The 13,586-nt window shown below is 40.6% G+C and overlaps 1 protein-coding gene across 9 annotated transcripts in view; it reads right to left on the bottom strand.

The window, feature by feature from the left end:
• The window catches only part of SMARCA4 (SWI/SNF related, matrix associated, actin dependent regulator of chromatin, subfamily a, member 4), a 120,999-nt gene that overhangs the window by 18,483 nt on the left and 88,930 nt on the right, over positions 1-13,586 (bottom strand). For 6 of the 9 annotated variants that reach the window (XM_027851127.1, XM_027851134.1, XM_027851125.1 and 3 more), the window contains exons 21-28: positions 11,985-12,092; positions 11,167-11,253; positions 10,484-10,530; positions 4,971-5,137; positions 3,287-3,450; positions 1,556-1,783; positions 1,166-1,261; positions 807-884 (exon numbers count right to left, since the gene is read on the bottom strand). In XM_027851127.1, the coding sequence (XP_027706928.1) occupies positions 807-884; positions 1,166-1,261; positions 1,556-1,783; positions 3,287-3,450; positions 4,971-5,137; positions 10,484-10,530; positions 11,167-11,253; positions 11,985-12,092 (975 nt within the window). The remainder of the gene's footprint in view (positions 1-806; positions 885-1,165; positions 1,262-1,555; positions 1,784-3,286; positions 3,451-4,970; positions 5,138-10,483; positions 10,531-11,166; positions 11,254-11,984; positions 12,093-13,586) is intronic. The other 3 variants (XM_027851131.1, XM_027851132.1, XM_027851133.1) reach the window with 1 other exon arrangement.

Raw genomic sequence — 13,586 nt, 5'->3', positions numbered from 1 at the left:
TATTTAGCTGGAAAGGCTTTCCATAAGCACTAAAAGAGACTATAGCTCACAAAGTAGCTTTATCCCTATTCCAGCACAGAACACAGTCAAATCTAGAAATACAGCATAGTTCTCATTTTTCAGGTGCAGATGCTGTTGGACAGCCCTTATTCTAATGCACCAGTGTATTGCTATGCTCTAGAACAGCCTCTGGCTTGCTCCATGGATGCAAGGATACCAGGGCTTAAACCTTCCTTGAAGGAAGACGTCATTTTGCCCTCCCAGGGGCCAGGCTGACAAAGTGGCTCCTAGTTAAGGTTATATAGTCATCACTTCTGTTCTGAGAGAAGATGGAGTTAAGAAATCCATGACTACTGAAGCAGCAAACAAAGGTTATTTTACTATCTCTTCTTCAAACCCATTAGCCTTTGATGGACTGAATTCTCCCTTCAAGAGAGCCATTCAGATTCAGCAAGTCAACACATTGAAGTGAAGACCACAATTACTGCTCTGTTTACCACAAGACATACCCATGGGAGAGATGAGAGTTTAATTCTAGTTCACCCTTCAGACTCATATTCCTTATCAAGAATGATGGGGCTCATTCTCTCTCCAATCAAATCTTGGGGTCTGGTTAGTAATATTAGTGTTTTACTAAAAATTATCTGTTATGAAACAATCTTGTAGATGCATATGAACTGTTGTAAAAGCATCCCTTTAATATTTATATTCTCTGTCTCTCCTAATGAAGTTCCTCTCAGCAAGAAATACCACACTGCCTGTGGCCCTCTCTACTGACTGTAACTATCCCAGCCTTTGAAGCTCACCATGAAAAGATCAAACTCCTCTTCATGTCGGGCGATCATCTGATTGACAGTTTCATCATCTGGAACTTCATCTTCTTCCTAGAAGATTTTAAATACTTAATTCTACTGTGGAGACTCTAAAAGTAGCTGAAGTGAGTGGATTTCAACACCGACAGTCTTTACCACCTGACAGCTATTCGGTGGTCCATGGGAAATGAGGTTGAGGTCTCAGTCCAGTTTCCAGTGGACAAGTATCCACATGGCAACAGAAAGCACATACATACACACACACACACATTGTCAGATCTGGCCCTTTGCTGGCCACCTCAGCACAGAAGCCAAGGATTGAATGGGCATGGAGACTGAACTACCCCTCTCACCTTTAGAGGTGGTTCCTCCAAGTCAGGGTTGAGGCACATTGGCGGAGGGGCAGTGTGGGCGAAGCTTGCACTGCCGCTGCCCGTGCTGTGTCTGCTCTGTGGATAAATAGAGGACTTCAGTCTCCAGGGCTGTCAATCCGGCATCTTTCACCAGCACTAAAAGTCACTTTAAAGAAAAGCAAGTACTCATCCTCTTTCCTTTCAGCCCACACTCCCTTTATTCCAGGGATGTAAAAAACATAAGAGCAAAAAAAAAAAAAAAAGAAAAAAGAAAGAAAAAAGAAAAAAAAGAAAAAAAAAAGGAAAAAAATGGAAAAAAGGGAAAGGCACCCATGCATTCACCATTCACACTTGGAAAGAGAGAGGGCAGGGTCCGTCTTGGCCTCCTACCTCATCCTGTTCCTCATGCTCTAGGATCGCCTGGAGGAAAGCTCTTCTCTCGTGGCTGGAGGATTTCTGGTCAAACATACCAGCCTGGATCACCTTCTGATCAACATTTAGCTTGTATTTGGCTGCAGCCAAGATCTTCTCTTCCACACTATTAACTGTGCAAAGACGGAGGACCCGGACCTCATTTTGCTGCCCAATACGATGGGCACGGTCCTGTGCTTGTAAGTCCTGAAAGAGGAAATTGTTTGCTTGTCATTTCAATACAAATTTCTCTAGGAAAAAAATCAGGTTCTTTAAATGTCACTCAGAAGGTTGAGCCTTTGTCAAAAGACATGCCTGGTACATCTGATACTCCCAAAGCCAAGCATGGAGTTGCCTAAAAAGCTTCTATTAGAGGGAATAATACCTCTAGAGAGAGAAGCTCAATTAAAAGGTTAGTTTTGCTGATGGTTTTCACTAGAACAACTGAGAAAACCAGTTCATCTTTCTATGAATCATGGATGAACGAAGCCGCTGAGGCCAGGGCCATTACCACCTCTGGAAGGCGGCCTAGGAGGACCTGCCACTTCAGTTTTCCTTCGGAAGCTTTTACCTTCTTTGGGATTCAAGGCTACGGGAAGAAAGCTCAGCATTTACTACTTCATTCTTGGGAAGCTCTGTTTTTTGCCATACACACTCTCTTCCATGGCTGCCTCATGAATATAACAAAAGCAATAAATATTTACTGAGTGCTTCCCATGCGCACAGCACAATGTTAGGCACTTCTTTAGTACAAATGAGAGCACTGGCTTCTAGAGCTGGTGAACTACCAAGAGCACAAGACCCAGGATCATTTCTTGCTTACTCTTTTTTTTTTTTGTGTGCGAGGCCATCGGGGTTAAGTGACTTGCCCAGGGTCACACAGCTAGTAAGTGTCAAGTGTCTGGTCGGAGACTGGATTTGAACTCAAGTCCTCCTGACTCCAAGGCCGGTGCTCTATCCACTGCGCCACCTAGCTGCCCCTTTTCTCATTCTTTTTTTTTTTTTTTCTTTCTTGCTTAATCTGTCTCTGGGTTATATCTGGACACACGAGTAAGGAACAAAGTGAACAGAGACAGATAAATAGTCACCAACTAAATTAGAGGAGAAAAACAGTACTTAAGTCTCCACAAGGAGGGATACACACTTTGCATTCATATGTCCTTGGCAGGAAATACGAAGGGCAAGTCCCTCACAGTGACTTTTTTCTCTTTAGCTGAGTTAGTAATCTCTCACTTTGCACAAAATGAGAGCCTGAGAAAAACAGCTATTTTCAGGTGGAAAAGAGGGAGGCAACATGTCTCCTATCTCAGACTCTACACCTCAGTGCACTATGAATGAGCTATCCTTTGATTTACCTGTGAATATTGATATTATGTGTTCGTGCTTTTATAGAATTGAGTATAAGAAGGAATCTCAAGAGGCCATCCAGTTCAGCTACTTGTCTCTAAGTGAATTCACACTTACACCATCCAAAGCAGATGGTGAGAGGTTTTAATCATCTCGAGAGAAAGAGATTCTATAGGTCCTCTGCAGTTCATGTGTTAAACCACTCAGAATAACTGAGATAGGAAGGAAGCTAGTGTTTAAACTTAAGATGGAAGCATAACTGTGCCCCCTTTCTCATAAGGGGGGGGGAAGAAGGGAGAACAGCTTTTTTTTGCTTTTGGAATCTATCAAGAGTCCCTGCACTTAGCTCCATTTTTCTTTTACCTGGTGAGGATTCCAGTCACTGTCAAAAATTATCACAGTATCTGCAGACTGGAGGTTTAGCCCAAGACCCCCGGCCCGAGTACTCAGGAGAAAAATGAAATACTCAGAGCCTGGTTCGTTGAAGGTTTTCAGCAACATACCACGGTCTTCAGCTTTTGTGGTTCCTGATGGGCACCAAAGAAGGAAAGGGTTAGGAATCTGACATCATCCCATAGTTAGAAGTCTAAATAAAATGACCAACCCAGGAAGGAATAGGCACCTTACCCAGCTTTACACACAAATTTTGTAAAGTTCTTTATATAAATCAAGTCCCCTAATATGGCTATGGGGTCATTTTAATCTAAGGAAACATTTGGGGCAGCTAGGTGGCGCAGTGGATAGAGCACTGGCCCTGAAGTCAGGAGGACCTGAGTTCAAATCCGACCTCAGACCAAACACTTGACACTGAGTAGCTGTGTGACCCTGGGCAAGTCACTTAACCCCAACTGCCTAAGCAAAAAAAAAAAAAAAAAAAAAGTAAACATTTACTTAAGAAGATGTGAATATGTAAAGAATAAAACACTTTTAAATGTAGTTTATACCATGAACTAACTTTATTTTTCAACATATTTTTCACAAAAACAAAAAGCCCAAAATAAGTGCCTTAAGTGATTGGGCAAGAGTGTGACTAGAAATACTGCCCCCAGTATTCAGTGGTGGTGGAGGATGTAGGGGATGGTCCTTTGCACGAGGCATAGTAACTATGGGCAAGACCGACACTGCCCCTCCCCCCTCCAAAAAAAAGGATTCAGATACACACCCTACAAAAGAAGTATCAGTGACCAACCAGGCCCCCACAGTGTCAAGTGTGAATGGAGTATTGAATTACTGTTTTCACTAACTTGAGAAATAAAGGCAGGTAGTTTGGGCTGTGAAGTCCTATATTATTACTGAGGCAACTTCTTGCTTTGCAAAGAGGAACATTTCTAAGGGTAAGAACACAAAAATCATGTTTCTCTAGCCCCAATGAATAGCAAACCATCTACTTCCTAAGTAATCCTCTTGGACAGAAAGGAAAGACTCTCCAGACTGAGAAATGCAAGTTCTCTCACCAAGTAATGGCCATGGCCATTTCATTTCTTATATTCATGGGTAAGCAATCTGACTGCATTGTGGGAATAGGAGAGAGCTTTCCAGGCCTCTCTGGTCAATAACAACTGTGCTCAAAGGAGCTCCAAGCAAAATTCAGAGGTTATTTCAAGTCATCAAATGAAAATTAAACACTTCCTGTCAACCTTCTGGACGTAACAACATAGCCAGGATCCTTAACTACTAACTAAGCTTCAGCTCAGTCAATAAACAATGGCTAATCTGAACTGGTCCCAATAGGGAAGACGGCCAGTAGGCCCTCATCTCCACCCTGGCTCAAGCACCTGACAGGAAGGCAGCAGAATAGTGGGACCAGAGCTGGATCCTCGATCTAAAATATGTTTCTAATAAGAGATTAACTGAGGCCACAGTCAAACTCTTATGAAGCAGTTTCATCATCTATAAAGTGGAGAAATCATTCTTTGAAGTCTTTGCTTTCTTCACAGGGTTTTGTGAGGATTAATTAGGAAGCTGAGATGCTTTCAGTAGAGCTCAGGGAAAGGAATCACTCAACTATAAGACAGTTTTCAAATAAAAAGTTCTCTGTTAAACTCACCATCAAGCCTGAGGTATTTAAAGCCACGATATGCAAAGTAATCTTCCATGATGGTCATGAGAGAGGTCATCTGGCAGAAGAGCAGCACTTTATGATTGGTAGCTCGGAGCTTGGGAAGAATTCGATCCAGGAGTTCAAACTTTCCAGAGGCTCGGTATAAATCCAGGCTGGTGTACAAAAAAAAACAAAAAACACATAGCACATGAAAAAGAGGACATTGAGACAGGAAAAGGAGGGAGATTTTTATGACTCTATGCTTACTTTAACACTGAAGGGGTGGCGAGTAGGTCAAGGATGAGCAAAAAAGACTTGTATGTACAAGAACATTTAAAGGAGTGCTTCTTCACAGAAATGGGAAAAGGACCCACATGTACAAAAATATTTAAAGCAGCTCTTTTTGTGGTGGCAAAGGAACTGGAAATTGAGGGGATGCCCATGAGCTAGGGGAATGGCTGTACAAGTTGTGGTATATGAATGTAATGAAATACTATTGTACTATAAAAAATGATGAGCAGGTGGACTTCAGAAAAACCTGGGAAGACTTATATGAACTAATGCAGACTGAACTGAGCAGAATCAGAACATTGTACACAGTAACAGCCACATTGTGTGATGACTGACTTTGACAGACTTAGCTCTTCTCAGCAATGCAAGGATCTAAGACAACTCCAAAAGACTCATGATGGAAAATGCTATCTACATCCAGAAAAAGAACCATGGGGTCTGAATGCAGATTGAAGCATATTATTTGCTCTTGCTTTCTCTACTTTTATCGTTTCTTCTTTCTTGTGGTTTCTCCCATTGGTTCTAATTCTTCTTTACAACAAAACTAATGTGAAAATAATTTTAATATGAATGTATATGTTGAGCCTATATCACTTTAAATGTCATCGTGGGGTAGGGGAGAAAATTTGGAACTCAAAATCTTGTAAAAGTGAACACAGAAAACTAAAAATAAAAAAATTTGTAAAAAAAAAAAAAAAAAAGGAGCGCTTCATGTGGTGGCAAAGAACTGGAAACAAAATGGGTGGCCATCATTTGGGGAATGGGTAAACAAATAAAGTAATGGAATAGAATTTTATTGTGCTAAAAGAAAGGGATAATATTATGGATTCAGAGATATATCTACATGTGTGTGTCTATATATGTACATACAGATATGTAATACATACATATACTTATATGAAGTGATGAAGAGTAAAATGAACAAAACTAAGCAAATAATTTACACGATGATCACAATAAGGAGGGGAGAAACAACTCTGACATCAAACAACTGATGATGAAAGATTCTTCCTTCTACTTGGCAGAAAGTTGCTGGACTAAAGGTACAGAATTAGATATGACCAATGTATTAATTTGTTTTGCTTGCACACACATATTTGTTACAAGGCAGAGCTTCTACTCAAGACATACTGGTAGGCATGAAAAAAGAATATGAATAAAATATTTTAAATAATGAAGAGAAGAAAATGCCAAAAGGGGAACACAAATAGATCAACTTTGTTACTATCTTGTTTAAAGTTAATACATACATATATTTAAAAACCTCTATAACAAGTTCAGTTTCTTACACAATACTCTTCCCTGTTCTTTTCTGTATCATAAAATGTTTGTTTTTGTTGATGATTGTTAAGCTCACTATAAAACACATTAAAAAAACCTTCAAACCCCAAATCCAGACAAGAGGAGAGTAGGTTTCAAAATATTCATAAGAACATTTTTTTGTGGCAGCAAAGAATTGTAAACAAATTAAAGGCCCATTGATCAGGGAACAATTTGTTTAAATGGTGATTTGTGAAAGTAATAGAATATTATTCAGCTGCAAGAAATATGAATGGGGGAGGGGTGGTAGTGAAGGGTGGGCGGGTAGAGCCAAGATGGCAGAGTAAAAGCAGTGACTTGCTTAAGATCTCTCCCAAACCCCTCCAAATACCTGTAAAAAATGGCTCTAAACAAATTCTAAAGCAGCAGAACCCACAAAAAGACAGAGTGAAACAAATTTCTAGCCCAAGACAATCCGGATGGTTTATCAGAAAGGTATATCGTGCCGGGCGAGGAAAGGAATGTAACTCAGCACAGGCGCACAGGCAAAACAGGCTTCAGTGAACCTGGAGCAGCCCTCTGAAGACTGAATCGCAGGCAGCTGTGGCAGTTTCCAGACTTCTCAACCCATGAACGCCAAAGACAACTTAGAAGGTCAACAGGAAAAGTCTGTGACTATGGTGGTGAGAGAAAAACTTGGTCCCGGGACAGCTGCTGCTTCCATAGCTTCCAGCCCACAGACTGAGGGGGATTCGAGTGGCTGATCTGAGAGGGACTGCAGGGATCTCTTTGCTGGTGCAGGATTCTCTTGCTTTGCCTGTGCTTGGATCTGGGTCACATTTCTGGGGTGAGGAGGAATGCTGGCGTGGTGGTGGAGGAGAAATACTCCTCACAGTTCCAAGGCAGAAAAGCACTCAGAAAAGAGTGCTTGTGGTCACTCATAGACCAGAGTACAGGCCACAAAAGGAGTAAACACCTTGCCCCTTATCATACCATCTCGAAAGAACTGAAAATTTACAGGTCCTTAGAAGTACCTCTGAAAACAGCTGCACAAAACCCCTGAAGCTTGGGATGGTGCATTCTACACACTGGAAGCAGACTCCTACCTTAACAAAGAGTTAATTCAACTAATTGGCTGGGATCATGACCAAACCTTGCAAAAAAAGTCAGACCATAGAATCTTTCTTTGGTGACAAAGAAGAAGACAACAAAGTCAAAGCTCCTATATCCAAACCCTCCAAGAAAAATATGAATTGATCCCAGGCCATGGAAGAGCTCAAGAAGGATTTTGAGAAGCAAGTAAGAGAGGTAGAGGAAAAACTGGGAAGAGAAATGAGAGTGATTCAAGAAAATCATGAAAAACAAGTCAACAGCTTGCTAAAGGAGAACCAAAAAAATACTGAAGCATGAGCAAGCAGTGCAAAAAGGGTCAGACTGTATTATCTTACTTTGGTGACAAAGATCAAAACACACAACCAGAAGAAGACAACGAAGCCAAAGCTCCTACATCCAAAGCCTCCAAGAAAAAATATGAATTGGTCCCAGGCCATGGAAGAGCTCAAAAAAGATTCTGAGAAGCAAGTAAGAGAAGTAGAGGAAAAACAGAGAGTGATGCTAAAGGAGACCCCAAAAAAATAATGAAGAAAATAACACCTAAAAAAATAACCTAACCCAAATGGCAAAAGAGGTCCAAAAAGCCAATGAGGAGAAGAATGCCTTAAAAAGCAAAATTGGCCAAATGGAAAAGGAAGTCCAAAAGCTCACTGAAGAAAATACTTCCTTATAAATTAGAATGGAGCAATTGGAAGCTAGTGACTTTATGAGTAATTAAGACATTGTAAAACAAATCCAATGAAAAAATAGAAAACAATGTGAAATATCTCATTGGAAAAACAACTGACCTGGAAAACAGATCCAGGAGACAGAATTTAAAAATTATTGGACTATCTGAAAGCCATGATCAAAAAAAGAGCCTAGACATCATCTTTCAAGAAATTATCAAGGAAAACTGCCCTGCTATTTTAGAACCAGAGGGCAAAATAGAAATTGAAAGAATGCACCAATCACCTCCTGAAAGAGATACCCAAAGGAAAACTCCTAGGAATATTGTAGTCAAATTCCAGAGTCCCCAGGTCAAAGAGAAAATATTGCAAGCAGCCAGAAAGAAACAATTCAAGTATTGTGGAAGCACAATCAGGATAACACAAGATTTAGCAGCTTCTACATTAATGGACTGGAGGGCTTGAATGGAATATTCCAGAGGGCAAAGGAGATAGGATTATAACCCAGAATCATCTACCCAACAAAACTGAGTATAATCCTTCAGGGGAAAAAATGGTCATTCAGTGAAATAGAGGACTTTCAAACATTCTTGATGAAAAGACCAGAGCTGAATAGAAAATTTGACTTTCAAAAACAAGACTCAAGAGAAACATGAAGAGGTAAACAGTAAAGAGAAATCATAAGGGACTTATTAAGGTTGAACTGGTTACATTTCTGCATGGAAAAATGATATGTGTAAGTCATGAGACCTTGATCAGTGTTAGGGTAGTGGGAGGGAAAAAATTATATATATGTACATATATAGATAGATAGATAAATAGAGGGCATAGGATGAGTTGAAGATGAAGGGGTGGAAAATAAAATTAAGGGGTGAGAGAGGACTATACTTGGAGAAGGAGAAAGGGAGAGGTAGAATGGGGTAAACTATCAAACATAAAACAGACAAGAAAAAGTTTTTACAGTGGAGGGGAAACGGGAAGGTGAGAAGAAATGAGTGAATCTTATTCTCATAGGATTTGGCTTTCTAAAGGAGGGAATAACATATACACTCAATTGGGTATGGAAATCTATCTACAAGAAAATAGGGAGGGAAGGGGACAAGAGAGCAGGGGGATGATAGAGGAGAGGGCAGATTGGGGGAGGGGATAATCAGAAGCAAATGCTTCTAAGGAGGGATAGGGTCAAAAGAGAGAATAGTATAAATGGAGGATGGGATAGGATTAAGGGAAATATACTTAGTTTTTGACAACATGACTACTATGGAAGTGTTTTGCATGACTACACATGTATAATCTGTATCGAGTTGCTTGCCTTCTCAATGAGGGTGGGTGGGGAGGGAGGAAGGGAGAAAATTTGGAGCCCAACGTTTTAAAAACAAACGGCAAAAATTGTTTTTACATGCAACTGGGAAATATGATATACAGGCAATGGGATATAGAAATCTATCCTGACCTACAGGAAAATTGAAAGCAAAGGGGATAAGAGAAGGGGGGGAGATAGAAGGAAGGGCAGATTAGGGGAAGGGGTATTCAGAATGCATGCCATCTCGGGGTGGGGGGAGGGACGAGATGGGGAGAAAATCTGGAACTCAAAATCTTGTGGAAGTGAATGTTGAAAACTAAAAATAAATAAATAAATTTAAAAAAAAAATAGAAATATGAACTGATTTAACCCAAAGTAAGCAGAACCAGAAAAATAATATATCCAATAACAACTATGTAAATGGGAAAGTACAAAAAAAAGAAATGCGGTGATCTGTGTAATTATAATGATGACCTAGCTTGGTTGCAGAAATGAGAAAATGCATCTCTATCCGTTCTCTGCAAGGGTAGGGTACTATGGGTGTGGAATACTGTATATCCTATGACATTTGGATGATTTAGTGGTTGGTTTTGTTAAGCTGTTTCTTTCTTCTTTAATCTGCTACAAGGGTGACTTGCGAGGTAGAGGAAGTGAAAGGATATATTCAGAAATAAAAGTGAGGTTAAAAACAAAAGACAATAAAATTAAAATGTATACCTAGTGGTAGATTATACTGATAACAATAAAGCCCAAATCAAGTAAAATCGTATGTATTTTGTTCTACTATGTTAAGATCAGAGCTTTTTAATCAAAGGCACATTATAAAAAGCCCATCTCCATCTGGATACTCAAAATGGGAAATCTCAAGTAAATGCTGCTCTTACCCTTGGACAATGCCTCCAGTAAATCCCAAATGCTCAGAAAATGACTCCTGCAAACAAAACAGGACAATTATTTATGCCCAACAGAGATTTAGAAGTTCTAAATCAGTGGGGTCAAATTTAATATAAAATGGATCCTTGTAGGCCAAGAACTTCAAAAACCACAAATTAACATTATCTACACTGTACCGTATTTTTATTTTGTTAAACATTTCCCAATTATAGTTTAGTCTGGTTGGGGCTTCACTGAGTTCTGGAGTATTCAGCCCCAAGTCGAACATTTCTGCTTCACTTTACAATCCATAACTGTTCCTGGGATGTGAAAGCCCAGAGATTGGCTATTTAATCAAAGTTTTGCAACGGTGAAAATTAATAATCTTTTTGATAACCCCAGATGGGAAATAGCTTAAAAATTAACAGGACTTGGTGGCTTTTGTCTTTTTAACAGGACTCGTACATCTCTGTGAAAAGACGAGAAGGCACATTTGGGCAACAAAGGAATAGTTACTTTTTTGTTTGCACCAAATACCCAGGGGTTCATCATTTTGACCTGATGAGATCATGAAGACCCATGCCTGAGTCCATGCTGAATACTAAGAAAAAACTTTTCTAAACCAGAAGTCGAGTTCTGTTGTAACCCAGTAATGTATACTCCCTGTGACAGGACTCCTTGGCACCTGCCTTACCTCTATGTGCTGGAACATGTAAGGATGGTTGCAGATCTTCCTTAGCTGCATGATGGTGTTCATCAGTGTCTTGGTGCCACCCTTGCCCTATGAAAACAGTTTTCCCAGTCAGAACCCAGACCTAAGCAGAAAGATCAGCTCAGAGAGAATCCTGGGAAGAGTGACCCACAAGCTCTCCTCATTAACTGACAAATGACTAATTCACTCTGAATACCAAGGTATTACAAAAGGCTATTTTTCACTTTAGGAAAAAATTTATTTTTCACATGGAAAAAAAAGTTCTCACATACTCCATTGATAAGGATTTAAGGATTTGTTTGAGCTCTCTCGAAATCATTTTCAGATAACACAAGTGAGGAGACACAATTTCTCAATTCTGAAAGATAGGCTGGCAAGGCAAAGTCCACAAAGTCTTCAAAACGCAGGAAGACATGACTGAGGAAATACTCGACAACCTTGCAGACAAATGCTCCCAAGGAGTTTAGAAGGGGAGCTATGTTCAAACACAGGATCAGCACATGCTGGGGAAGACTAATTAGTGCAAAGTGCCATGAACTCTCATGTACTGAACCATGCTGGTCATTATCACAATGATTAATTTTAAAATGATGGGTGGACACCAATTTAATGCCCCCAGAACCAAGCCAAGCAATAGTTAAAATGGCCAGGAAATCTGCCAGTTAAAGTGACAATAATGTTACATGCTAAATAAAACCAAAAGCAAGCAAGGGGAATGAATCCCTATCAACTTTCAGGCTCTTAAGTCTCTGAAGCCCTGGCAGGGAGTGAAGAAGGATGGACGAGGATCTATGCCAGACCTTCTTGTCCTTCTCTGACCCATCCGTCAAGAGCACGCCCTTGGCCTGCATGTGCCGGTAGAGGACTCGCTGCAGTGCAGACATATCGCACTTGATCACATACTCCACCTGGAAAGCCACAAAAGATACCACTTATGGAAAGGAGTTCTTTTGATAAGCCAGCAAGGCCTAAATATTCTGTATGAGGTATCCACCAGCCCCCTTCTCATGGCAGGGCATAGTAAGGACGGCAGTGGGATAAAAATGTAGACTGAAGTTAAGGGTCTGGCTGGAAAGAGAACCTGATGGGCCTGAGACCTCTAGCACCCTTAGCACGTCACCAATGTCTTGTTTTCTAGAAGGGTTATCATGCAAGAAAAAGAAAATTCAGTTTTTAAGTACCTACTATGTAGCAGATACTATGCTAGGTGCTTGGGAGATAATGCTGAAAAATGATAGTCCCTGACCTTAAAGAACTTATAATTCAATTGGGTTATGGGGGGTAAGGTGGGGGAATGGACAGCTAGGGGAGATAATATTCACAAGTAAACATAAGATAAAATATGACTGGAGTAAAGGAGACATTCTGGTCAAATGCTTTAGAAAATGTGGAGGAGGTGATTACTTTTAGGTATTAGAGGGGAGGGGAGAGAATACTGGAAAAAAGAGAACCAGGGAAGGCTTAATGGAGAAAATAGCACCTGAACTGGGCCTTGAACAAATCAATCAAAAATTAACAAGTCTTTATTAAATGGCTACTATGTGCCAGGCACTGTGATAGGTACTGGGCATATTAAAGACAAGGCGCTTATTTATGTTCTATTGGAAGAAACAATGTATATACATATAAATACGAAATAATAGGAGTGGGGTGGGTGGGAGTGTATATGATTAGAAGCTGAGGGGCAACAGAAAAAGTCTTGTGTAGGAGGCAGCCCTTGAGCTGAGCTTTGGAGGAGGCTAAGGATTCTGAGGGGTGAAGGTGAGGATGGAGTGAAGGATTTCAAAAAGCAGAGATGAGGAGGGAGAATGGCATATTCTAAATACTAATTCATGCACTAAGAAATGGAGGCAGGAGAGACCTGGAGGAGACTGGGGAATAGACAGTAGTCAATTGGCAAGGATCACAAGCGTGTGAAGTAAGTCTGGAAAGGTGGGTCTGAAATCAATTGGTGGAGTCCAAGGGTCAGTGTTTTACCATGGTGGCTATGGGGAAACCCTGACGGTTTCCGACCAAGGAGTTACATGGTCAGCCCTATGCCTCATGAATTTTGACAGAGGTGGGTAGGATGAATTAACAAAGGGAGAGCCTAGAAACAAGGTGACCAGTGAGAAGGTTATTTCAATTGTTCAGGGAGAAGTGACGAGCGCCTGAACAACGGAGGAGCTGTGTGAGTGGAAAGGGGACCAATGTCAGAGATGCAAAGTTATGACCTGGACTTGGTGACTGATTGGTTGTGGAGCATAAGGGAAGAGTTAAAAATGATTCTGGAAGTTGAGTGGGAGGCAAGCTCAAAAGAACATGTCAAATTTCGCTTTGGACACACTGAATCTGAGATACAAGTAGGATACTCAGGCAAATGGCAAGATTAGGGTGGGGTCAAGGGAGACACTGACAGGGTG

Source organism: Vombatus ursinus, unplaced genomic scaffold (assembly GCF_900497805.2).
Source record: "Vombatus ursinus unplaced genomic scaffold, bare-nosed wombat genome assembly UNPS02009173.1, whole genome shotgun sequence".
In the NCBI taxonomy this organism is placed as follows: Eukaryota; Metazoa; Chordata; class Mammalia; order Diprotodontia; family Vombatidae; genus Vombatus; species Vombatus ursinus.
This window is presented reverse-complemented; position numbering and strand designations above follow the sequence as displayed.